Raw genomic sequence first — 26,393 nt, 5'->3', positions numbered from 1 at the left:
CCGAGGTACCACTGTATTCAGAAGCCCCCTGTTACTATGTTGCATGTCCCAGGACTGATCCTTGCTTTGAAAACAGGATCTGGTGCTGTCCCTTGGCCCAAATTAAAACGAAAGTAAATGCTAGCCATTTACATACTCATAAGGAATACAACGACACAGGTGGCGCTGTTGGTTAAGCCACAGAGCCTAGGACTTGCCGACCAGAAGGTCAGCGGTTCGTATCCCTGAGACGGAGTGAGCTCCTGTTGCTCGGTCCCTGCTCCTGCCAACCTAGCAGTTCGAAAGCATGTCAAAGTGCAAGTAGATAAATAGGTACCGCTCCAGCGAGAAGGTAAACGGTATTTCTGTGCGCTGCTCTGGTTCGCCAGAAGGAGCTTAGTCATGCTGGCCACATGACCCAGAAGCTGTCTGTGGACAAACACCAGCTCCCTCGGCCAGTAAAGCGAGATAAGCGCCGCAACCCCAGAGTTGGTCACGACTGGACCTAATGGTCAGGGGTCCCTTTACCTTTAAGGCATATAATCACCACTACAGTCACAATCTGTTTCATAGTCAATTGTCCCTTCTTCCCAGAGAAGCATGAGATTACCCTTCCATAAGCAGAAACAAGGGATCTCTTTTCTCTTCTAGCTTCAATCCCAGGTAGAGCTGGGAAGGACTCAGAGAAATGTTGGAGGATATGGGGTACGTTTCTCATGTAGATCTGTGCAGAAGACCATCTGCGTACCATCTGTGCTCCCAAACACAGAGTTGCCATATATCAAGAGGTAAAAATCCAGCAATCACCCATAAAGTAGTTGAGCTTATTTTGGGCACCCACTCACCGCCTGGCCAGCTGCCAAGCCCAAGCTGCCCACACCCTTGTCGCAACCCGAACCCCAAAAATCCCAAACATTTGCTATAAAAGGTAAAAATACCCCCAGATGGGCATGTAGGCCCCCAATGGAGAACATGTCCAGGATTTCCTGAATGTATGGCAACCCTAGTTATCTCCCACAGCGCTGTCTTGCAACACTGAGTTCAGTGGGAGTCATTCCCAAGTGCCTTCTGAGGCCTCAGTACCCAGATTTCCCCCCACAGAAAAGTGGGGGGGGGTTGGGGGGGGAAAGAGTTGAGGTTTTTTGTTTGTCTGTTTTGATTAGCCAAAACAGTTCAGCTTTTCTTAGTTTTGCCCAAAGTTGTTGAACTTTTTGGAGAGGGGGCAAAGTTGTTGGGTTTCATTTGTTATTTTGTTGAGCACAACATAGAAATGAGGCATAGGAAAGACTGTGGATGTATGGGTATAAAATTTACAGCATGCATATGAAAATGTTATACAGATGGTATCTAACACCAAGTAGATTGGCAAAAATGTATAGGTCAAAGTTGCATATGTGTTGGAAGTGAGAAGGGATAGGAGGTACCTTTTTTCATATGTGGTGGTCTTGTAATAAGGCTACAGCTTACTGGGAAATGACATATAATGAATTGAAAAAGATGTTTAAGATAACATTTGTAAAAAAAAAAAACCATCAGAAGCTTTTCTTCTGGGAATTATGGGATCAGGTTACCTAAATGATATAGAAATTTATTTATGTATGCAAGCAAGCACTGCTGCAAGAATGACATTTGCCCCAAAATGGAAAGAAGAAGTCCTGATGTAAGAAGAATTGCTACAGAAATTAAAGGAATATGCAGAAATGGTGAAATTTACCTGAAGAGTAAGAAATCAAGACAACCAACTTTTTATTAAGGAATGGAAATCATTTATTGAATATTTACAAACAAATTGTAAAACTCTTGTAAAACTCTTGTAAAAACTTGCAGTTTCTAAAACACATGAAATGGATGAGGAAAAGATTAAACGGAGTTAATTGGGATATACAGAAGAAGAAGAGGGTAAATTCATGGAACTACTGAAAGGGGGAGGGAAGTCGAGGTCTGATAGGTGAGAACTGTTTAAATGGTTTTGTTGAAAAGTTTATTTGTTAAAAATAAAAATTATAAACTTACAAAAGAAAGGATGTGGCAACTTTTTCTTCTTGTAAATAAATTGGGCATTTCTAAGTTATTTTTAACCTGTCTTTGAGAGAAATCAGCAAAAATGGCACTGCTGATGTTGGATGCTACGTGTCCAGATTTTCCTGGACACGTAATGTCAATTCTGGCCCCGACACTGCTTTCAGGTGCGGCGTTTTGTATTTGTCCAGGAATTTCCGGACACATGACTACCCTACCTCTCAGCTCTTTCTCTTTTCTACTTGGTTTGAGGGAGGAGATGGAGACCATTCCTCTTTCCCCTCTCAGCTTCTCTCCATTCTCTCCTCTCCCCATTTGAAAGTGACACATTTTGTAAGAAAGGAAGGTGCAGATGAAGAAGGCGGTGGGTGGCGAGAAGGGATTTGTGTGACCATTTGTGAAGAAATGACGAGCTGCCGACGTACAAGAGGAATCCCGGACTCTGGGCGCAAAGACTTACTAGAAGAAAAGCATTGTGGGAAGACTAATTCTGGGGTTGCCATATTTCAAAAAGTAAAAAGTAAATTTTTAAAAGGAACAGTTGTTGAGCTTTTCTTAGGAAGACCCAAAATTGTTGAGCTATTTTTTTTATTAAAAAAAAGGAAAACCCAACAATTGTTGAGCTTTGTGGTATCCAAACTTTTTGCAAAGAGGGCCAGATTTGATGAAGTGAAGGGCCGTGAGGGCCGACCAAAGTTGTTGAGGATTGAAGTTGTTGAGGTTTTTTTATGATTTTACCCAAAAGTTTTTTTGTTTTTTTTTTAAAGATTGTAGTTGTTGAGCTATTTTTTTAGGATTGAAGTTGTGGAGGTTTTTTTGAGAATTTTACCCCAGAAAATAAACTGCCACAGGGGCCGGATTAAACCCATTGGTGGGCTAGACTGGGCCCCGAAACAGACTTTAGACATGCCTGGTTTAGACATGTCTAACATTTCAAACATTTGCCCAATTTCTGAATAATAGTCCAGGACCGCCTATTTCTGGTTTATTTCTGGAATTAGCAGGTTTAACATACGGAATGAGAGAGCAAGAAGAACCGGTATTTAAAGATGAGTGGGGAAATGATACAGTGGTACCTCTGGTTATGAAATTAATTCATTCCGGAGATCTGTTCTTAAGCTGAAACCGTTCTTATCCTGAGGCGTGCTTTCGCTAATGGGGCCTTCTGCTGCGCAGGTGCCTCCGGCGTACGATTTCCGTTCATATCCTGGGGCAAAGTATGCAACCAGGAGACCTACTTCCAGGTTAGTGGAGTTCGTAACCAGAGGTACCACTGTATATGGAAAACCATAGCACACAGGTGAAAATGTGGGCAGAATGAGACAAAATCAACAGTGCAAGTGACATTTGTGGGTGTTGCAAGAGTGGAGAACTAATAAAGAGTGGCTATAGTTAAAATATGCAGGAATAAGAGTTAACAACAACAACAACAACAACAATAAAATTTATTTATACCCCGCCCTCCCCGGCCAGGACTGCGCTCAGGGAGGCTAACATCAAAGTATGATACATTAAAAACATAAATCAAACAATCGATTAAAATACAGCTTAAAATCAAATTTGGATCAGAATACAATCAGATGGCAACCCACGGATTATAACTATAGGGGATGAAATGAACCTTGGAAGGAGGAAGAGGGAAGAAACTGAATATAGAGAATATGATGGAAAATGTTTGTGGTGAGACGTAAAAACTGAAAACTCAATAGAAACTATCTCCATATATAAAATAATGAAATGAAATCTAATAATAATCCCGGACGCCATTTTCAGAGGCGAATTCCTGGACGTGTCCTGGAAAACACGGACGTATGGCAGGCCTGGGAATTCTGAGGGAAAGAACCGATTCCCTTGCGGAGAGGCGGTTGCGGAGGAGTCTCGTGTAGCAGCAACTCCTCCGCCCCCCACCGTGGGAGTGGCGCCGGCTGTAGCCGCTCCTTCCTGAGGGAGGCGCTCGGAATCCACGGCCGGCGGCGCAGAGCTAGGCGGCGCGAGCGGCGGCGGCGCCGGCCTCCCTGTCCGGCTCCAGCAGCAGCAGCAACAGCAGCGGCCGCTCGCTCGTTCGCTGGCTGCTTCTTCTTCTGCCGCCCTTGCGCGGAGGAGGCCGGGCCGTGGGAGGGGCCGCCGCCGCCCAGGTGCCACCGCCGCCGCCGCCAGCGAAGCCCGACGTGTGCCTCCGCGGCGCCGGCGGCGGGAGAGAAGTTTTCGCTCGGAGCCGCCGCCGCCTTCTCTGCCTCAGCTGCGCGCCAAGCAGCGGACTCTGTGGTGACGGCGAAGAGGCGGCGGCAGCGGGACCCTCAGCTCGCCTCCCCAGCGCCATGGCCGCGCGCTCCCGGCGCCCGTGGCTCAGCGTGGCGCTGGGGCTGGTGCTGGGCTTCACCGTCGCCTCGTGGCTCGTCGCGCCCAAAGTGGCCGAGCTGAGCGAGAGGAAAAGGCGAGGCGGCGGCGGCGGCGGAGGAGGCGGCGGCGGCGTGAGTTCCGCCGGGGCGGGCGTCGTCGGCGGCCGCCTCTGCGCTTTCTACGGCCGCGCGGCTGCGCTGCCCGCGGACAAGAGGCAGCTGCGCCCTGAGGCGGCTGAAGGGGAGAAGCAGAGGCGGGAAGCGGAGGGCCAGCCCGCGCCCGCTTTCGCCGTGGCAGCCGCCGGAGAAGGAGACCCGTCGTCGCCCCCGCCGCCGCCGCCGCCTCTGGAGGCGGAGGAGGAGGAGGAAGAAGAAGAGGAAGAAGGCGCCGGGCGCCACGGCAGCAGCAGCCACAACGGCAGCGGGGACTACGCGGGCGCGCCGGGCTGCGCGCCCCGCGGCCGCTTCCTCTACGTCGGGGTGATGACCGCGCAGAAGTACCTGGGCAGCCGCGCGCTGGCGGCGCAGCGGACGTGGGCCGCCTCCATCCCCGGCCGCGTGGAGTTCTTCTCCAGCCAAGGCTCGGTGCCTCCGGCCGCCTCGAGGGGGGAGCGGCCGCTGCCCGTGGTCGCCTTGCCCGGCGTGGACGACTCGTACCCGCCGCAGAAGAAGTCCTTCATGATGCTCAAGTACATGCACGACCACTACCTGGACGCCTACGAGTGGTTCATGCGCGCCGACGACGACGTCTACATCAAAGGTGAAAAGGGGAGGGATGGAGAGGGGCGCCCTGTTTCACAAAGTAAAAGCCAGGACACCCCAAAAGTTGTTGAGGTGGGTTGTTGTTTTTTAGGAAGACCCGAAATCGATGAGCTTCTTTTTAAAGGAAACCCCCAAAAGTTGTTGAGTTTTTTTAAAGACCAAACCCAAAAGTTGCTGAGGTTCCACCCAAAAATGATTTTTTTGATTGACTTCAGAAATCGCCCCCCCAAGTCAATCCCACCTTTGAAATCTCAGCAGTGTCTTTGAAAATCTAGACATATGGCTGCCCCCTATTTTTATGAACATGAAATTTATAATGCAAGTTGTATGTTCTTTGGAGCAAGTGTGAAGTAGATTTCTCGTTTGGTCTGCTAAATGATGCTCAAGCTGTTTTCTGGGTGCAGTGTTAAAACATCTGAACATATGGCAGCCCTGTGGATGGATGGCGGGGCTGAAGGGCTGAGCCCCGGGACTTGCTGCTGACGTTTCCCGGGTTTTTAAGCTCTGAACAACCGTGTGAGATATGGTGAAACAAGGTGTACCTGAGCATGGGCAGAGTGCATTGGCGCACCACTGAGAAAGTCTCAGTAGATGCCTGCATGTGTAAAACTAGACCACCAGGCCTTCTGGTTTAGAGACTCGATGCCACTCATTTTAGGAGTTGTTCTGGAGTGGCGTCTTACACGTGTCCTGCAATCCTGAGTGTTAGGGCAGTGATGTGCCCCACTGACCTCAGTGCAGACATGAAGAGGATTGTGCTGCAGCCCATAGGTGCTGGTGCCCTGGGTGCCCGAGAACCCACCAAATTCCCCATGAAGGGGTTGGGCAAATTTCAGTGCCAGGGCCATTCACACTGCATGGCAACCTACAAGTGGTTAAGAGTAGCACCTATCCTATTCAGGCGCTTTCTCTGGTTGGCTTACCTTGCAGAGTTGTTCAAAAGGGACACACTGAGATGTGCCCCCCCCCCCCCCGTAAAGCTGAGTTTGTTTCATCAGGTTTCAACAAGTTGGTTAGAATCTCAGGTGCTTTGGGTAGCTTTCTGCTGCATCCTACCTGCAATAAATGGAAAGTTATGCCATTTAATGACCCCTTTTTAAAACAGAAGTGAGTGTGGCAGCGTGGCTGGCTTCCTAGATCTCTAGTGGTTTTGTTGAGCACACGCCTGCCTATGCAGGTCCCTGCCCCACCTTCCAAACTCCAGGACTTTGCTTAGACCTGTCAGTGTTTGTCAGAGTTTTAGGCTCTGTTTTTCCTCTGGCCGAGAGCCCATCTTGTGGAAGAATCTTAAGTCACCTGCAGAGTGGGATGAAAACAAACAAACCCAGTCTTCCCTCTGGCCTTAATTGATAGAAATACACACATTCACTTATTATTTCTACAGATTTGGAGTTTTACCTGCATTAACATATTATCAAGAGCGGTGATGTTCACAGTAGATGTTCTGAAGTACTGTACTCACAGAAACTGTGACTTGCTTGAAAGTGTGATGGGAGACCTGTGGCAACAACCAGGAAGCTTTAGGACTACTGTATTTTGTTGTGCATTATTATTAGACTATTATAAAAGTTATACTGGTAGAAGGTGGATGAGTTGGATTTCTTCCTAGCAGTATACGCAGTCTGATGTGGTATTTAATTGCATGAAAGCTTTTATGGTTTGCAGCTTGTTAAGGATTTGCAGGTTTGTGATGAGTTCCAGCAGAACAGCTGGAATCCAGTGCTTAAGTATAAAGACAAACCAGTTTATTGTCTCAGAAAGTTTTGCAAGGTGAAGCTGGAAGTGGACAGAGAAAGTTGTAGGATTAATATACATTGTTGTGACAGGCAGAAGGGAAGAGAATTGTACAAGGCAAGAGGTTGAAAGTGCAAGGAATAATTCATGCCAATAACTGGGTGTAAAACAAGATTATGATGTCTCATCCATACATAATCTATTCTCTTTTTTTAGATTTAGAAAGCGTAGCCTATATTTTTGTACTCAGCCACATGTAAACAGTTCTTTAATGTCATTAACAACAAATACTGGAATTATCCTTCAATTCTTTGCTTATTTTCAAGATCACTTGGCATGTTGTGCGAGTGACATGTTGAGATCCTGGTGTCCGTAGCTCTGTGGGCAATGCAGAAAGGAGCATGTGTTTCAGAAGTAATGTGCTTGTCAGCATAATAATCAGTTTCCTCTATCCATAAGTAGTAAGGAATGTTGATAACATTTCCTCTTAGAAATAAGATTGAAGCGTTCACTTCAGTCCCTGATTTGGTTAAAAAGTTATTAAGTAACTGTTTCACTTAAGTAACTGTTTATGCGTTACAGAGACAGCAAATGGTCAAAGTGCGATCATCCAGATGTTATCGGTTTCATATTTCTGTATTGCACTGGTTACCAGTGTTGTTCTTTAGTTGGAGCTTTCTTTAAGTTACAAGGCAAAAGGAACTGACTGGTCTCAAGACTTTTCAAGGAATATCAATATCAGTTATGGAACCAGGGCATCTTTTTGCTCAACTATGCCCCTTTGTGATCTCTGTGACCAACTGGGAATATAGCCTTCTAGGAACACAATCACAGTTCAATATGTCTTGGGCTGCAACCCTAGACTCATTTACTGGTAGTAAAGCACATAGAACCTAGTGGAACTTACATTTGAGTTAATCATGAGATAACAAAAAGGTGCTGGAACCTGTCAAATGTTGTCTAAACATAATTGTTCTCTGGCCTCTCCAGTAAAAATAAATAATCCTCCCTGAGCCCCCCGTCAGGGAAAAAGGGAGGGAGATAAACAAACAATCTAGTTTACATTGTGTGAAATAATAAAATGCTAGGGATATGTTAATTTAGGGTTGATAGGAATTAAACGTTGTTGTTTTTTAGTATGCTACAATTGGATTTTTTGCATCACTCAGCTTTGCAACCTAAGGGTGGCAGTCCATCCTCATCTTACCCTTTGGAAGTATACAGGTAGCATTACATGTTGGTTATCCACTGCTGCCCTTTTTAACTTAGGAACTGGAATGTAAATGCTTCGGTTCTTTAATGACTTTAAATATATTCGGCCCCCGTTTTAAAATGTAAGGAAGATAAAAGTAAAAAATTGCAAAGTATATGTTATGTTGTTGCTTAATTCAGTGCATTTTTGTTGTTGTTCACAATCTTTACCCCTCTTCAGCTCTTAATAGAGATAGGCAACTTGTCACATTCCTGGTCTGGGTTTGCAGCAGGGCAAACCTTTATACAGATTCATCAAGACAGAATCTGCATGCATAAGTACTCTCCCTTTGTGCACATTGCTGATGCACTTCCAGGTGCACATCTCTACGTGCATTAGGATGCTTACCTGAGTCCCACTGAAGTGGATGGATGTGTCGCTTGTTGCAAATGGGAACACACATCCTTTGACTACTGCTGGCTTTGGACTACTGACAGTATATATGTTTTATTGTAAATCCAGAGAGTATGTGCTTGAGTGGAGAAATTTTAAAGCAGTGCTCAAGGTTTTGCAGTACTTCCTTAAGAAACTCAAGTCCATTGATTTCATTGGGTATGTTCTGAGTATGGCTAAGGTTGGATGTCACACACTGTTATTATGTAGCAAATAATGGTCAATATTACCAGTGATGTTAAGAGACTGTGAAAATTGGTAATGAAGTGGATCAATCTGAGTTACACTGCAAAAAGAATAAAAATCATTTAATGTGTGCATTGTGATAATCTCTCTCTCTCTCTCTCTATATAAACAAACTGTGTGACCTCATATGAAATGGCCTTCCTTACAAGTGTCAGTTTTCAAGTTAACATATTCAGCCATGGAAGTGCAGGGGAACATGTACTTATTGATGGTTCAAATTGCTTTCTACACCAAGACTAAACTTTTTAAAAATGATAATGATAATAATAATAATAATAATAATAATAATAATAATAATAATAATAATAATAATACTTTGATACATAACATTGGACTCTGCAGCTGCTTTCGAAATTTGCCAGGTGCTAGGCACATATTGCACCTGGCTATCAGTCAGTTGCGACCAAGTGATGATGTCCGGGCGCCAGGATGGTGCCTGACGTCTCTACCATCTGAAGGTGCATGCCTGGAGATCCTCGGATCTTGACTGTTTTCACACACCGTTGCTACACATCCTGTAGAATTTTGCCCATGATATTTAATCTGCACAATCAGGAACCAATTTCAGGAACCAAAAGGTTGTATTGAAAAATAGACTTTTGAGGCATCTCTCCCCAAAAATGCAACAGGCATTCCGTTTTGGCAACTGTAACTCTGGTTTAAGGAGCCACTTGGCGCCTAGAGTATATACAGTATCTGAGTTTATAACACTGCTCTGCAACAGTGACGTTGCGGTAGCCTGCAACAGAATCAAAAGAGGAATGGAGGAAGCTGCCTTAAACTGAGCCAAACCATCTAACTCAGTACTGCCTGCACAGACTTGCATTGGCTCTTCAAGATTTCAGGCAGAAGGTCAAACCCAGTCCTATCTGGAGATGCCAGGCATTGAACCGGGGACCTTCTGTATGTAAAGCAAATACACTGCTACATTTCATGGCCCTTCCCCTTTAAAAGGTTTTTATAAAGTTCATTTATCCATATAACTATTGCCCTCTATTCTAAATTTAATTTGCACTTCAGTATATTCGATTAGAATTAAATTCCATCGATTTTAGTGGGATTTACTTTAAGGAAAGTATATAGTTATAGTCCCTTATTTTAACTTGGAGTATTTTTCATTGTCATAAACAGTGCTCAGCCTTGCAAATATAGGTCTATGTCGGTAATTTTATTTTTATTTTAAAAGGTGTGTGCTCCAACTTTGCTTGCTTGGGCTCTTCCTCTATTTTTTCCATATTCTTCTTGTTCCACTGTTGTAGTTACTTACCTCCCTTTATTGATTTTGGATCTAGTTGGACGAATGGATGACCGAACTATTTTAAGTTTAGGTATGCTTTTCTTCCACCCAGCTGCTTGAATGGCCCTTGAATGTCCAGAAACTCAACAGTGTGTATATGATGGTAACAGTCACAAAGAAAGGGAAAATGGGTACAGTTGCATCAGTAACCAAGTGGGGAGAAATTGGATGGCGGAGATTGGTGTATTTTAAGCTTGCCACTTAACTCTTGATTCTGGGAATTAGTTTCTATCCACAGAACTCAGTGTAGAGTTCTGCTTGCGTAGTGGGGCTTTCCATTCTCTTTATCCCACTGCAGATCCTGAAAAGGTTGCTCATGAAGTTTGAAATCCAGTGTAGGAGGATGCAACTGGGGGTGATGGAGGTAGGAAATGGCAGCAATCTGATTTCCCCTTGTGTAAGCAGAAGTGTCTTTTACTGGTTCTAGGGACTAAGCCACTGCCCTAGAGAAACATTGACTTAATATGACCGGCAGTCATGGCCCCAGTAGCATGTAGAAAGTTTTTCAAAGTCCCACTATCCTTGTCTTCCTCTTGCCTTGGTATGCTTGCATTTCGTTGAAGTGGAAGAGAGGTAATTGCTGGGTTAGTGAAAGAGAGGTAATTGCTGTGTTAGAGCAAGTGGTTATAGTTGTAATGTTGAAAGACAGAGTCTCTTGATTGTGTGGCATAAACAATATTTCCTCTCCTTTTTCTTACAGGGGAAAAATTGGAAGAGTTCCTTCGGTCACTGAACAGCAGTAAACCTCTCTATTTGGGCCAGACAGGACTGGGGAATATTGAAGAACTTGGAAAACTGGGCCTTGAGCCAGGAGAGAATTTCTGCATGGGAGGACCTGGGATGATCTTCAGCCGCGAAGTTCTTAGGAGGATGGTGCCACATATAGGTGAATGCCTTCGAGAAATGTACACTACTCACGAGGATGTGGAAGTGGGCCGATGTGTTCGCCGGTTTGGTGGAACTCAGTGTGTCTGGTCGTATGAGGTAAGGAAGAGTGGATTAGTAATAGTGGTTTTTGAAGTTAAACGTCTTCCAATATACATAGAAGTGTAAAACTGTCATCACACAGTCCTGATTGGAGGATATGTCCGCACACTGGAGGATTTGTAGTACCCCATCACAATCCTGGATTTGCATGGTCAGGTTGGGGGGTGGGGGAGCAAAAGAGAAGGCAGGTTTTAAAATGGTGGTTGAATAAAGGAAACAGAGGGGAAAGTGGTTATTTGAAACAATGGCAGAGGTGAGAGCTGAGTGAGCAGGATGGGTTGGGAGAAGTGGTCGTTTAAAACATGGGTAGGCAAACTAAGGCTTGGGGGCCGGATCCGGCCCAATCGCCTTCTAAATCCGGCCCACGGACTGTCCGGGAATCAGCATGTTTTTACATGAGTAGAATGTGCCCTTTTATTTAAAATGGACCTCTGGGTTATTTGTGGAGCCTGCCTGGTGTTTTTACAGGAGTAGAATATGTGCTTTTATTTAAAATGCATCTCTGGGTTATTTGTGGGGCATAGGAATTCATTCCCCCCCTCAAAATATAGTCTGGCCCCCCACAAGGTCTGAGGGACAGTGGACCGGCCCCCTGCTGAAAAAGTTTGCTGACCCCTGGTTTAAAACATAACTGCTTTGCCTCAAGCTCACTTCCTGCACCTCCCCCCTGCTATATAGGTCCATTCTCTGGTGACACCAATCAACCCACTATGATGAGGGGAGCCAATTTAGACGAAACTACTGTATGTCTGCTTAATATACATGGAACAGAAAAACTCTGTTTTCTACATCCGTAGCCCACCCTAAAAAAACCAGTTGTGAAAATCTGTACCAAGCTTGAAGCCCTATGCACATTTGATATATGTTTTGTCAAAATTAAATGAAAACATTTGAGTGAGCATGGTCAGGATCAAGTTATTAATCCCCATAACTTTTCAGCAAGGCGACATGCCTAGATTTTGTTTAGCATCAATGGATGACATAAACAGCCGTAACTTTTATTATGCATATGATCCATGTTTTTGTGCTGGTGGTTTAGTATTAGAATACGCTTGCCCCTGTGTCACTATCTCATTAAGTAGTGAAAAAATCAATTTAAATAGGCCAATGAAAGTGGTTATGTGCCATGAAAAACAAAATGCAGAACAGCAATTGGATTTGTGCATTATACAGCAAATTTCAGCTAAGGGTACCCTGTTCTTTTGATTGAATGTGGTTTTTAAGTAAAGCTTATGACTTCTAAACATCTATGTTCCATAAATATATTAAAACCAGTATGATATATTAAAATGTAATATGTAAAATATCAGCTTTATAATTATTTCAATGAAACTCCTTAATTGAGTTGTGACCTTTGGGAGGAAAATACTAATTTCAGGAGTTTTTCAGGGCATTATTCAAGAATCTGTTTTGAGCTTTGGAAAGTAAGATGATGTGCTCTTTCTTTATCCAAAACATTTACTTGTGAGTTCATCTTCATCATTTCAGGCTGCAGTCCTAAGCACAACCACCTTGGAGTAAATCTCATTGAATATAGTGGGGTTAACCTGAGTAAATATGTATTTGTTGTTTAGTCATTTAGTCGTGTCTGACTCTTCGTGACCCCATGGAGCAGAGCACGCCAGGCACTCCTGTCTTCTACTGCCTCCCGCAGTTTGGTCAAACTCATGTTAGTAGCTAACATGTTAGTTAGCTACTAATTCGTGTTAGTAGCTAAACCTAAATATGTATCGGTTTGCATAATGTGTTGGTTTTTAAAGTGAGAATGTGACCATTTTTATTTGGTTGGCTGTACATTTACATTTTCAGTGTGCAAATGCTGAAGTACTTACATTGTCTTTAGTGGGCCTTTGCTGAAAGTAATTTAAAGTGAGTGCAGATTATTTGCCGACCTTAAAAATAAATCCTTTGAGAAGAATCTCTACTGGCATTTTAGATATATTCTTTTTCATTTCATGTTGACTATCAGCACATGGTTTCTCTAGATCCCCTGGGATTAATGGTGTAATGCTAAATTAAGTACAGGATTTCACTGAATTTGCAGGAGCATACATATTAATGGTACATAGTTCAGGGGAAGACCCAAAAAGGCTTAAAACATTGGGACTATTGGGATGGCCATTTAACCTTGGGTCGTATATGGACATTTCTGAACACACTGCAACTCTGTGATGGAGGATCTTTGAATCAAATACCTGGAACATGCCACAAACAGGACTGATACTCACTGTCAAACATTTCTAGCTTGAAAATGTGACTGCCATGCAGAGTGGGAATATTCCCTGTAAATGCCTTGCTCTTTTGTGTTGGTACATAATTTCTTCACAGCCACTGCTTCAGTTACATTTTTCTTTGAAATCAGAACCTTGTCTTCCTAGGTGACAGCTGTCAGATTTTGCCTGGTAATGATGTCAGTGAGAGCAAACCAAGCTAGTTCAGAGTGACGACAACTTCGTTATCATCTCTTGTCTCATACTTAGTTTGCAGCCTTAGGAAAATAGTTCGTCTATCTAATCCAGCATTCTGGTTGCAGCTGCTTTCTGTGTGGCAGAGAATATGGGCAACCATGGCCCCATATTTGTCTTAATGTTGTTCAAGGTAGAAAGATGAGGAATGTGTCATTTGTGATTTGGCTCGCTTTCCGGAGGTATTTGCTTGAACAGCAAATTCCAACCAAAGAAATTGCATTGGGATGTCTGTTTAAGAGTGGAGGAGCAGTGTGTTTGGTTTTTGGGGGGTGGGGGTGGGGGAAGATATGGTTTCAAAATCAGTTTGGTTTGGTTTGGTATGATTTAACAAACCATAGTTACAGCATAGATCTCCCTGCAAAAACTGCTACTGTGCCGTATAGAGTAGAGTGTATTCATGAACCTGATTTGTTTTTATTTTTCTCTGCAAAGGTAATTAAAAACCCTGTTTAGGGAAAGGTTATCTCAGTAAATACCAGGTTAATGAAATCGGTTCATTTTGACTTTCCACTGACAAGTTGCTATTACTTATTTTCTGCATCCATTCTCAGACATGCAGCATGACCACAAATATACTATACTGTACTAGTACCATCAGATTTCGAGTCCTTATAGTAAATATACATAATTATGGGATAGTTTGGACATCTTGCTAAACGGTAGTTTTATGAACATGCTGCAACAAGGCTCACAAATTCCCTCATGCATGGCTGCAAAGAGTTATGAAACTTTTGCTTCCCTTTTAGTTTAACTGTAGCTGGATGTGACATTTGAACCTGCGCAAACTGTGGTTAGTCGTAACTGTGGCTACTTCAAACTGTTTTTATATTAAGCTACTTTGTTTCAACATGCCATAGTTCAGACTCTCCACTTCAGGATTTGATGACATCTGATCCAAAGTTGGTCTGGGATGAAAATGGAAGCTTCCAATCTCCTTCCAGACACACTGGAATCGGAGAGATGAGCATGTGAGCCCGTCTTGCTGCTGTTCGCTCATATAATGCAAAACTATTGTTTAAAGTTCTGTCTCATTGTGGACATACTGGGGGGAAGATGCAAATATAGAAGCTTAAGTAACTTGCAATATCCCTTGTGAAGCTTCCTGACCCCCCCATATGTATTGTTTCTCTAATAGTTTTTGTATTTGTTAAATATATTTTAATTATTTCACATAGATGTATTGGCTTTTCCAGCTGGCTTTCATTGGTATTTGGGTTAAGATAAATTAGTTACAGAACGTAATAGCTTAATATCTTGCACTATTAGGCAAGCTGATGCTTATTTGTGGAATTTGTTGGCCTAGTGAGCTAGTAAAATTGCTAATGAACAAGAACCCATTTTTATGCCTATAACCTAGTTACACAGCAATAGCCTAACTGCAACATACAGCCAAATATTGCTCTGGGGCTTGTGGACATCACTTGTACGTGTTAATATTATCTTAAAACAACAATTTGGCATTCCTTTGTTCTGTCATTGTACTCTAAGGAGTGAAGAGAGCATGTAAACAGAAGGAAAAGGCTGAGGGAAGGTGGGTGGCTCTTGTGTCCTGGAAATTGGCATTGATTCTGCTTTGGAATGAGTTGTGCTCTCCCAGAAAGAACAAGTATGCCATTTGATGGTACTCCTTGATCTATCATTCACTTGGGTTCCTGATGACCAGAGTGTTTTTTACCAGCTTCTGCTGGTTCACCAAGAGTGACTGTTCCTGGATAAGGATAGCCTAGCCATAGTGAGACAGGCTTTGATAACCTACTACTATATCACTGTAATGCATTATATGTGTGGTTACCCTTCAAGACAATCTAGAACAGGGGTAGGCAACCTAAGGCCCATGGCCCATAAGTGGCCCACAGGGGTCATTTAACCGCCCCATGAGCCACCCCCAAACTGAGCCGCCTACTTGGCGAGTCCCTGCGTGCAGTGCGGGAACTCACTTCCGTGGCGCCAGAAATCACATCTGCACAGACGCCGGAAATCGTGGGCGCAATCCGGCCCATGGAAGGATCTCCACTAGAGTGAAATGGCCCAGGCGAGGTAAACCTTGCCGACCCCTGATCTGGAAGCTTCATTAGTACAGAACCCAGTTGCAATAATTTTCATGGGGGTAGAAAGAGTTGTTCCATAATTTTTTGAAAAATCTACATTGATATAATCTACCCACTTTCAAGCCCGATTTAAGATACTTGTGCTGGTCTTTTAAAGCCTTAAATGATTTAGGACCAAGATACTCTAGGAGAGCCTTTCCCCATCTTTTAGAATCCTGCTTTAGCCAAGGGTATGTTGTGGTTTAACGTAAAGGTAAAGGAGCCCTGGTCAGTTAACTTGCAGTTGCTCTGTCCAGCTTCTGCCAACCTAGCAGTTCGAAAGCATACTAGTGCAAGTAGTAAATAGGTACTGCTGCAGCGGGAAGGTAAATGATGTTTCTGTGCGCTCTGGCACTCATCACGGTGTCCTGTTGCTCCAGAAGTGGTTTAGTCATGCTGGCCAAATGACCCGGAAAGCTTTCTGCAGACAAACACCGGCTCCCTCAGCCTGAAGTGAGAGGAACTCTGCACCCCATAGTCACCTTTCACTGGACTTAATGGTCCAGGGGTCCTTTACCTTTTTTTCTTTTCTATGTTGTGGTTTCACTAAGGCAAGGTTTTTTGGTTTGTTTTTTAAAAAATGGAATGCTTTTCCTAAGAAGACATGTGTGGCATCATCATTTGTAGGCAAATAAACAATTAAGAATTATTTAAATACAACAACATTTAGAAAGCATAATTTGGACTGGGGATGTGGAACATCAGTTCTACTGCTTTCAAAACATTTCACATTTCAGGCCAAATCTTGATTTTGTTATTAACTGTGTCCCTTTACAATACCACAATTTGAAACCACACTGAGGTGAGTGTGCTCACTGTGGTTTGAATACAAACATTAACCATAGTTTGCCTGCTCATACTTCATTAAAAGGAGGAGGGAACTTGCATGAGGAAAGAGCAAAGACTCAGCCTTCAGGTTACAGCAGTGAAAAATGTGAGCCTTCTTTTAATTACTCATTTGTTTTTAGGAATAAAACATTTGTCAGAAATATTGAATGATTAATTACACTGTCAATAGCATTTTTATTTTATGTGCCAAGGAGACTTGAGCTCACTTCTGTTGGACAAAATGGCAATGGCAGCTGCCAGTGCTTATAGCTTAAAACTGGTAACTTGAGCAAATGTTTCAGATATGCTTCCCCATCGAGAGACGTTATAAGGTGGTTTGCAGAATCCAGCTATTTTCAAAAAAGAACCTAGCAGTTTTTCATGATAAAGCAGAGGGCCTCTTTGCTTTGAGAAACTTGTGGCTTAGAAAACTATTGGAGCGTCTCCCTATTTTATAAAATGTGACATCTTTTAAGAGTTGTCATAATTCAATAAGGTGTTTAATTTAAAAGGTTGAAGAAGGACACACATAGGAACAATACTGCAAAAATAATTGTATAAGAATAGATCTGTGTTCTTTGATTTCAAGCCTGAGGTGCAGTGCTAGCAGCTCAAAATAATTTTGACCTGTTGGTAGCTTCAGATTAGTCCTGGAGCATAGATAGGATTTTAGAAACTCTTAAGTATAATCTTTCCCCCCTCCCATTAGAGGTAAAGAAGACTGTGATTGTATATGTTGGCTTTTCCATTTGTAAGAGTGTTTTCTCCCTGGGTTTAGTTATATAGAAAGATACACTCTGATTCCTGCTTTCTAAAATAAAAACAGGTAGGATTTATCTAATTGTAGGAGGTTGGAACTGTGGAATGAATGGAACGATTTTCTTTGTGATCAGATGGAGTGACTAGCACAGTAAACGTGACACAAGTAATTTATTAGTAATTCTTGTATGTATGCAATCTTGGTTTATTACCCTGATTTCTTAAGTTCCTTAAGGCAGAGTTCCCCTGTTCGGATGTATTTATTTTTATTTTATTTGCAACTGTTTTATACCATCAGTTAACCAAATTCTCTGGGTAGAGGACAGAAAATATTCAAAATAACAAACTATTATATGCCTCAGGAACATAAAACCAGAAAGAATTTTTTTTAATCATCAGAAAACACCAAAGTAACACCAGCAACAGAGAAGACTAGTGATAAAGATCTCTAAAGCACTAAACCAATTTTTTTAAAAGTTGGAAAGGTTGGGAAAATGGAAAAGTTTTCACTTGGCACCGAAAAGACCACAAACTAGGCACCGGATGCCTCTGTTGAAGGCATTCTAGAACCAGTGTGTTACCACTGAAAAAGCCCTTTTCTTTAAAGCCATTCAATTTGCTTCATTTTGTGGGTGCACCCAGAGGAGAGCACCTGATCATTATCTTGGGGTCTGGGCACATATCTATGGGAGGATCCAAAAAGTACCTTATGGTGATACCAAATGAGGGTGTGTTTTTTTTGGTCTTTTCTCCAAGGCCATCCAAATGTGGCCATATTCGCTAAAGATATTAAATACTTCAGGATCATTAGAACAAGAAGAGATGGACTTCTTCAAACTGAAAATGGCAAATTCACTTCAGTGTAAACAAGTGTAAAGTCTTAATCTCACATACACGTTCATAGGATCTGAACTGGCCACAACTGACGAGGACCAAGACCTTGGGGTTGTAGTACAAAGCTTGATGAAGACATCGTCTCATTGTGTGTCAGCTGTGGAAAAGCCAAAATCCATGCTAGGGATCATTAGGAAAGGAAGTGAGAACTGTTGATGCCATAATGCTGTTACACAGATCTATAGTGTGACTGCACTTGGAGTGCTTTGTACAGTACTGGAAGCATAGTTATACAGGTGAAACTAAAAAAATTAGAATATTGTAGAAAAGTTCATTTATTTCAGTAATTCAACTTAAAAGGTGAAACTAATATATGAGATAGACTCATGACATGCAAAGCAAGATATGTCAAGCCTTTTTTTGTTATAATTGTTATTATTATGGCGTACATAATCATCTGTACAGTGTCTCCATTCCTTCCTCGAGGAATGAACCCAGAGTATGATGTTGGGGGACTCCTGTTCAGTGCCTTGGCTGTTGGCTTGCAGGGTCCCTCCCTCAGGGTTCTGTTCTGTCTCCACATGCTGTTTAACATTTACAGGAAATCCCTGGGAGATGTTGTCCAGACTTTTGGGTTTCAGTGTCACCAGTATGCTGTTGACTCCCAACTCTATTTTCTCATTTTCTCCTAAAACCAAGGAAGGTGTGTCAGTTCTGAACCAGTGTCTGGCATCAGTAATGGACTGGATGAGGGTAAATAAATTGAAACTTAATCCAGACAATCAGAGGTGTTATCTGTCTTTCTTGGGAGACAGTGGAGGTGTGTGCCTTTGAGGGTGAAGTCAAACTGTTGGAAGGTTACCATGCTTGCTGTGGTTGTAGAGACTGATATAGGAGAGACATAGTTTGTTGTAGCTGGGGCAGATGAAGGCGTCTGATTGTGCTGCTGCGGATGCACTGTGGTAGTTTTTCTCTCTGCGCTCCTCCCAGCAGTTATTCCATCTCTGGTCACCTCTATGGATTCATGACCTGACCGTCTCCAGACACTGTGGTCATCTGCAAGGGATTTCCGCATAGTGGGGTTGATGTTAACAGCCTTCATGTCGCATTTGCAGACATCTTTACAACACAGAGTTGGTCTGCCAATGGGCCTGGTGCCTGAAGCCAGCTCCCCGAGGACAAGACAGGTTGTGGTGACAATGATGGCCGGCGAATGAGTACTGATTTTAATCTCCAGAATACAGATTTTAGCTGAAGGCCTCCTGCCGCCGGTGCCCTTCCACAGTTCGGTTTCCGTTCGTAGACCAAGGCAGAGTTCGCTAACTGGAACACCTACTTCTGGTTTTGCGGAGCTTGTTCACCGAATAGTTCGTTAACAGTGCTGTTCGTAGTCCGAGGTACCACTGTATAGGGAATTTTTAATTACATCAACTTCTTCATGCGGATTTGGCATATGTTGCTGTTGTTAACTTTGCTGTCTGGTCTTTGACCGCAGTAATGATTGATTGCCAGCTCCCTGTAGAGGACATCCTTGGGGATCCTGACATCTTCCAATTTGTGGACATTTGGGATTTTTTCGTTTAGAGAAAAGGCGAGTAAGATGCGACATGATATAAATTTATAAAATTATGTATGGCATGGAGAAAGTAGTTAGAGAAAGGTTTTTCTCCCTTAACAACAAAAGAACTTGTAGACATTCAATGAAGCTGAACGTCAGAAGATTCAGGACAGATAAAAGAGGGTACTTTCCCCCCGCAAAGCACATAGTTAAATTATGGAACTCACTGCCAGAGGAGAAGGTGATGGCCATCAATTTAGATGGCTGTGGAAGGCGATTAGAGAATGGAGGAGAGGGCTTCCAAAGGCTGCAAGCCATGGTGGTTATGCTCTGCCCCTGCAGTCATGCTTCCATATACTAGTGGCTGGAGAACACAGGAGGAGAAAATGTTCTTGTGCTAAGATCTAACCCCTAAGTGTTCTTGAGGGTTCTCCACAGGCATTTGGTTGGCCACTGTGAGAACTTGATGTGTACTGTTTATTAATACGTTGACCTGCGCAAAGGTGCTAAAATGTTCACATTTGCCAGTTATAATTTGAGAGGTGTCAGAATTAAGAAATATTTTGACAATGTGCACTTTATAAACCAAGGGTAACTCAATGTCCCTGTTTTAAAGCAGCACATAATATCAGTTTTGTCTCTTTATCTTTATTTATTTCTAGGTTCCAGCAAATGATTTGTTTACTTTTGCCAAAACACACACATATAGTATAGGCTTATGGGGCATGGGGAAAATAAGATTTTTTTAAATAAAAAAACCAAGTATCTGTAGTTATAAATAGAACTATTGACAGGAGTACATGGTGTTTTCTTGCATGAATATTAAGTGAAACACTGGCAGAAATAAATGTTAAGTGTGGTAGAAAAATATGGATGAAAAATGTGTTATATCTTACTGCAACATTGTGCAAAGCTATTTTAATTTGATTCTTAGAGGAACATTGCTTAGTTTATTGCTTCTGTAAATTAGTCAAGAGGACCACTGGTAACTGAAAATAGTGTTATATTCCTAGATCTTGCTAGTGCAGATAAATATCTATCTCTCACAATTGCAAAATGTGTACTAAGTAGAAACATACGAATACAACTAAGCATATCAAATGTCCAAATTAAATTCTTATACAAATTAAAGTTCAGAGAGCAACCCTTATTTTAACAACAGTCTTTACTGTCACTAACTTACCTTGGTCTCTGCAGGGAGAACATTCACCTAATCAGCTGAATGCCCTAGTTGGGATAATTGTGAAAAGGTGGCACTCTATCAAAATTTCTGTAAAAAACAGCACAATAGCAATATATAATTGAATGTTTCATTATTGCCATCTCTTCATACAATTTTGGAATAACATGCTCTTAAAACAACCCTCAAGTACTGCTGAAGACAGCACATTAGATTGTTCTCTCAAGAAAGCACTTCTGTATTTTCCCTTGCTCAGGAAAGCTCTTTCATATTTTTGAATAGATACATCTTTTAGGTAAGACATCATTGTATTATGAATGTAATGCTAGAAGCACAGTTTGTTGGACCACGGTTAGCATTGCACAGCCTGGTCATTTTCATGGTCTTTTATTATACAAAAAAGAGGCCCAATTTGATTTTTTTGGGGGGAGGGGATCTGTAAAATTCATTTATTTTGACAATTTATATACCACTTAATTACAGTATAGTGTACAAGAAGCTCAATACAAAACCAATAAAAACCAGTTAAAAATATAAAACTAGATTTCAGTTAAATTGCCTGCTGGATTTTTTTTTTTTAAAAGTATTTAGTAGGATACAGGCTCTGCATCTGAGCCATGGGGGTGAGCCACCAACACTGACTCCCCTGAAGACCTGAGTGATCAGGCAGGGATATAAGGGTACAGGTGGTCCTTGAGGTCTCCTGGACCCAAATTGTTAATGGCCTTGTGAATTATTACAAGACTTGGATAGCTCAGTTGGTTAAAGCATAGTGCTGATAATGCCAAGGTTGCAGGCTCTATTACTGCATGGGACAACTGCATATTCCTGCAATTCCAAATATGATTCTATGAAGAACCTCAAACCTGGTTGCAAAATGTATGGCCAGACAGTGCAAGATGATCAGCCCTGGAGTTATGTGCTGGAAACAGTCTGTCCGCACCAACAGTGTAGCTGCTAGCTGCAGCTTTTTTCACCAGTTGGAGCTTCTGTATCAGGCGGAAGGGTAGCCTTAGACCTAGTACCCAAATATATTTGGGTCAGTTTTACTTAAGAATAAGCTAGGGTGGGAAGCCTGGTGCTATTTATCTCATAGTTTGATGCAGTTTGCAACAGACTGTTAGAATAGGACTGAAAATTACTAAATGGCTCTCGTGAGGTTTCCAGGGGAACCGTGGATTGTGAGTCCTAAAACGATGGCTGCAATCCAACGCGTAGTTTTGTGAACATATAAAACCCATTAAAATCATACTACCTGTGTATGGGATTGCAGCCCTTTTCTGTCTTTCAACTTGCAGTGTTTGTTATCATGAAAAGATTACGTGGTTAGAAAGCCAATGATTTGCAAGCAATCATTTTCACACTTGCAACAATACCATTATTTCAGCTTCAGAAAGCAATGTTTCCTGTTTCTGTAATGTTATTATAGCAATGTTCTTCTTAGTTTTAATATGCACTCTACATAACTAATATATGCACCAAGATGCATTGATGTGCATAAAGAAAAGAAGCAGGATTAGAAAAGCACATTTCCAAAAAGTGATTATGGGATTACAAATCTAAGCATGGTTTTAATCCCATAATGGTCTCATCACCCTTTTGAACCTTTTTGGAAATCTATATAGGTTTAGGAGTTGGGACTTCTTCTTTTTTTATAACAATGTGCTGCTGTTCTTGTCAATTTGTCATCTATTTTCCAAGATGTATATTGAAGCCATAATTGTTTTGCAACTGTTTCCTTTTTTAATTAGCCAAGTTTATAATAGTGATCTGCCACATTGGAGAGGAATACAGAGGAGGAATGCTTCTAGCTTTGGAAAGCATTGGAAAGAGAATTTCTTGGAAGTATGGAAGGAGAAAGTAAGACTGGAAAGTCTTAGCTCCCTCCCCTCCCATTTTTATTTTTTAATTTTTGCAGTAGTGGTTCTAAACTATGGAGCCAAGGGTTAGATCTCTCTCTCTCTCTCTTTTTCCCCTCTCTCTCTCTCTCTCCCTCTCTCTCTCTCGGTCCACAGTTATGATTACTTATTTAAATTCTACCCTTTCTCCAAGAAACTCAGAGCAGTTTACATGGTCCCTCCCCCTTTTATCTTCATAACAATACAGTGGTACCTCAGGTTACATACGCTTCAGGTTACAGACTCTGCTAACCCAGAAATAGTACCTCAGGTTAAGAACTTTGCTTCAAGATGAGAACACAAATCGTGCTCCGGCAGCGTGATGGTAGTGGGAGGCCCCATTAGCTAGAGTGGTGCTTCAGGTTAAGAACAGTTTCAGGTTAAGAACAGACCTCCAGAACGAATTAAGTTCTTAACCCGAGGTAGCACTGTACTGGGAGGAAGATTAGAGATTGTAATCAGCCCATAGACACCCAGTGAGCTTCATGGTTGTGAGGATTTGAACCTGAGATTCCTGGTCCTAAACGAACACTCTGAGCAATGTGCTACACTTGCTATGATTCTTTGTCAGACAACTTAAATAACTTTTTGCTTTATCCAATAGAGAGTGAATTGTTTTCTCTCCTCTTGTCTGTGATACAACTCCTGCCCAGAAACCTATGTCCCCTCTGTGGAAGGTTGTGAGGATCCAAAAGTGGCCTCCACAGTCACTTACGGACTCACTGTTAAGACCGTGTTCATGGAAGACAATCTTACTCAGCTATGCGTGATCACTACAGGCCAAATGCAAGATAAATTAAATGGCAAAATTTCCACTCCAGACCATCATTGTAGGATCACCTTATTGGTTTAGTGTCACCCATTGTTTTTAGAAGCTGATCAGCTCTCCAAGGCATTCCTAGGGGACTGGCAACATCACTGGGGAGCTACAAAATATTGGTAGATGAATGTGAAGTTGGCTGGATCATGGTATCTTTGTATGTACATTTACAGCATATCTTCAGAGTGCCTTTTTGGTGTGTGTTATTGATGAAAGTGATTAATTTTAATAACTGAATTACTATAAATGATAAAATTATGTAACATTTAATGAGATATTCCATGTTTTAAAATCTCCGTGAACTTGCTCAAAAGGCTTAAAACGTGGGTAAAAAATAATCACATTCCTTTTGTCCGCAGGTGGTTTTGTATTTTAAATAACTTGCAGTGTGATTGGTTTTAAAAATACCACTATGGCTGCTCTGCTGCTGATGTGAAAAATCATGTGTGACCAACAAGAACCTCTAATTTGAATGGTACCTGATCTTATTTATATATAATCTGGTGCACAGATTTGCCTAGTCATTGGCACATTTGCTTTCATAATACAACCAAGGAACATCATGCTGAAATATATTTACTCTGTGTAAATATAGAAGTGATTTTGCTGAAACCGCAGAAGAGGAAATTGGGAGTGCATAATTCAGAATATACTAATGAGAATTCATTGAATTGATTTCCTTTTAGCATGTGAATTATAAACTGCATAAAATGGCAGGCGCCATCTATGTACCTAATAAGCCATGTGCTCATGTTCAAATCTGATGTGTGTGGTAATGGTGGTGGAAGACAAATGTTTTTGCCTGATGCCTTAAGATATGTAAATTAGAAGATGGTACTATTTGCTTCAAGATATTACATCTGGATCCAGGTTGGCCATGGAATTTTGTTGTTGGATAAAAATTGAATGGATTTTGTAACAGTTACTATCCTCAATCACATTTTTTGAAATATATCCATATTTCACTTATTCATTCTTTATGGGGGTATGGAAGGTGAAGGAATAAGGATATTGGGATGATAAAGGTAAAGGGACCCCTGACAATTAAGTCCAGTCATGAACAACTCTGGGGTTGCGGCACTCACCTCGCTTTAAAGGCCGATTTTGTCTGCTTCCGCAGACAGTTTTTCTGGGTCATGTGGCCAGCATGACTAAGCTGCTTCTGGCAAAACCAGAGCAGCGCACGGAAACACCGTTTACCCTCCCGCCAGAACGGTACCTATTTATCTACTTGCACTGTGTGCTTTCGAACTGCTAGGTTGGCAGGAGCTGGGACCAAACAATGGGAGCTCACCCCGTCATGGGGATTTGAACCGCCGACCTTTTGATCGGTAAGCCCAAGCGGCACAGTGGTTTAACCCACAGTGCCACTTCTTTTGACTAGAAGTGAACCAGACCAGGATCCTGCCAGCAAGGTGTCTTTAAGGGGGCCTCTTTTGGTGGCATGTGTGGGGAACTGACTCTCCATGCCCCATGACTGTGGTTACTGTTGGGCAACCAAGTGCCCAACCAGTTATGACAATTCAAAGTGATTGAAGATAGTCATGATGATAGTTACTATAACCACAGCCTACTGGAAAGGGACTGAATGAAAGATCCTCAGATCACTGTTTCCTATGAAAAAGGCAAAAACCTTTTCCTTACCTCCCAAATAGATACCCAGGTAATTATTATTATTATTATTATTATTATTATTATTATTAGCCTTGTCTGCTGGTAGCTGACAGAAATCCATAGCAATATGAGAAGTGGATAGATAGAACTTACTTTACCTCTTTCCCAACACTCAGCAATGCGGAATAGTGGAAGATTCTCGATGGATAAAAGGAAATATTTCTGTAGCCCTGAACTCAACTTCACTTTGGACCTATTTTTGTAGCTTTAGGAATAGAACAGAGGGAAGGAGGCTTTCTCATCTGCATCAACTAGAACTCCCACCCCTGAAGCTTGTCAGCTGAAGAGAGGGGTCAGTGTGGTGATGTGGCAAGGGACATAGGACTTAGAATTTGGGGTGGGGTGCTGAAGCCACATCTTTATGTGCTTCCCTCTTTCAAGCACAGTAAGCTTAGCTTATGGTCAGTGTATTCAGTCAAAGAAGTGGGCTTAAAGTTGAATATTCCATGATAGAAAATGGGGAAACAAAGGTGCTGGTTTTTGTAGTGAAAGTGTATATATAGTCATACGTTGGGTTACAGACGCTTCAGGTTGTGTGTTTTTGGGTTCCGCACCGCGCCGAACCCAGAAGTAATGGAACGGGTTACTTCCGGGTTTCGCACCCACACATGTGCAGAAGCATGCTTTGCTCACGCGCAGAAGTACCGAATTGCAACCTGCGAGTGCGCAGACGTGGCGCTGCGGGTCACGAACGCTGCAGGTTGCGAACGTGCCTCCCACATGGATCACGTTCGCAACCCGAGCACCCACTGTATATTATTTTGTAGCCCAAAAGACATTATATTGCTGATGCAATCAATTAGATGGAAATAGCAATGTATCACATCACTGGATTCTGTCTCTTTCTGGCTCTGATTATATTATGGCTAGAAAACTACTTCTAAAAACTAGTAAACATTTCCATAGACATGGATTTTTGTAGTGAATAAATGCCTTTATGTGGCAATAAGTATGTTTCTCAGAAGTTGCGAGCTTTCTGGTGGATATTAAAGCCTTATTCATGAGCACTGGCAGACTTCTCCCTCTCTCTTGGCAAGGCAGACACTTTTGACATAAACGATGTGGTTGCCACAGTCAGGGTTTTTTTATAGAAAAAACCTGAAACACTCTAAAACAGTTTTAGGCACTGGGCATGACTTTGTGCCATGATGCCATAATTTACTCCTCTGACCTTAATATGTATTTAATAATCTTAAATATCCCACCAAACCAAATAGCCATCAAAAACAAGAAAGCTGAATCATAGTTGTGAGTGCTTTTTAGCATGATTTTTTAAAAA

At 42.2% G+C, this 26,393-nt stretch overlaps 1 protein-coding gene across 1 annotated transcript in view; it reads left to right on the top strand.

Moving 5' to 3' along the window:
* The first annotated feature begins 4,041 nt into the window (after positions 1-4,041).
* Positions 4,042-26,393, top strand: part of CHSY3 (chondroitin sulfate synthase 3) — a 99,774-nt gene continuing 77,422 nt past the window's right edge. Inside the window, exons 1-2 of the mRNA XM_028748402.2 lie at positions 4,042-5,097; positions 10,722-11,005. Coding sequence (XP_028604235.2) covers positions 4,317-5,097; positions 10,722-11,005 — 1,065 coding nt within the window. The 5' untranslated portion in view covers positions 4,042-4,316. The remainder of the gene's footprint in view (positions 5,098-10,721; positions 11,006-26,393) is intronic.

This window comes from Podarcis muralis, chromosome 11 (genome assembly GCF_964188315.1).
Source record: "Podarcis muralis chromosome 11, rPodMur119.hap1.1, whole genome shotgun sequence".
In the NCBI taxonomy this organism is placed as follows: Eukaryota; Metazoa; Chordata; class Lepidosauria; order Squamata; family Lacertidae; genus Podarcis; species Podarcis muralis.
This window is presented reverse-complemented; position numbering and strand designations above follow the sequence as displayed.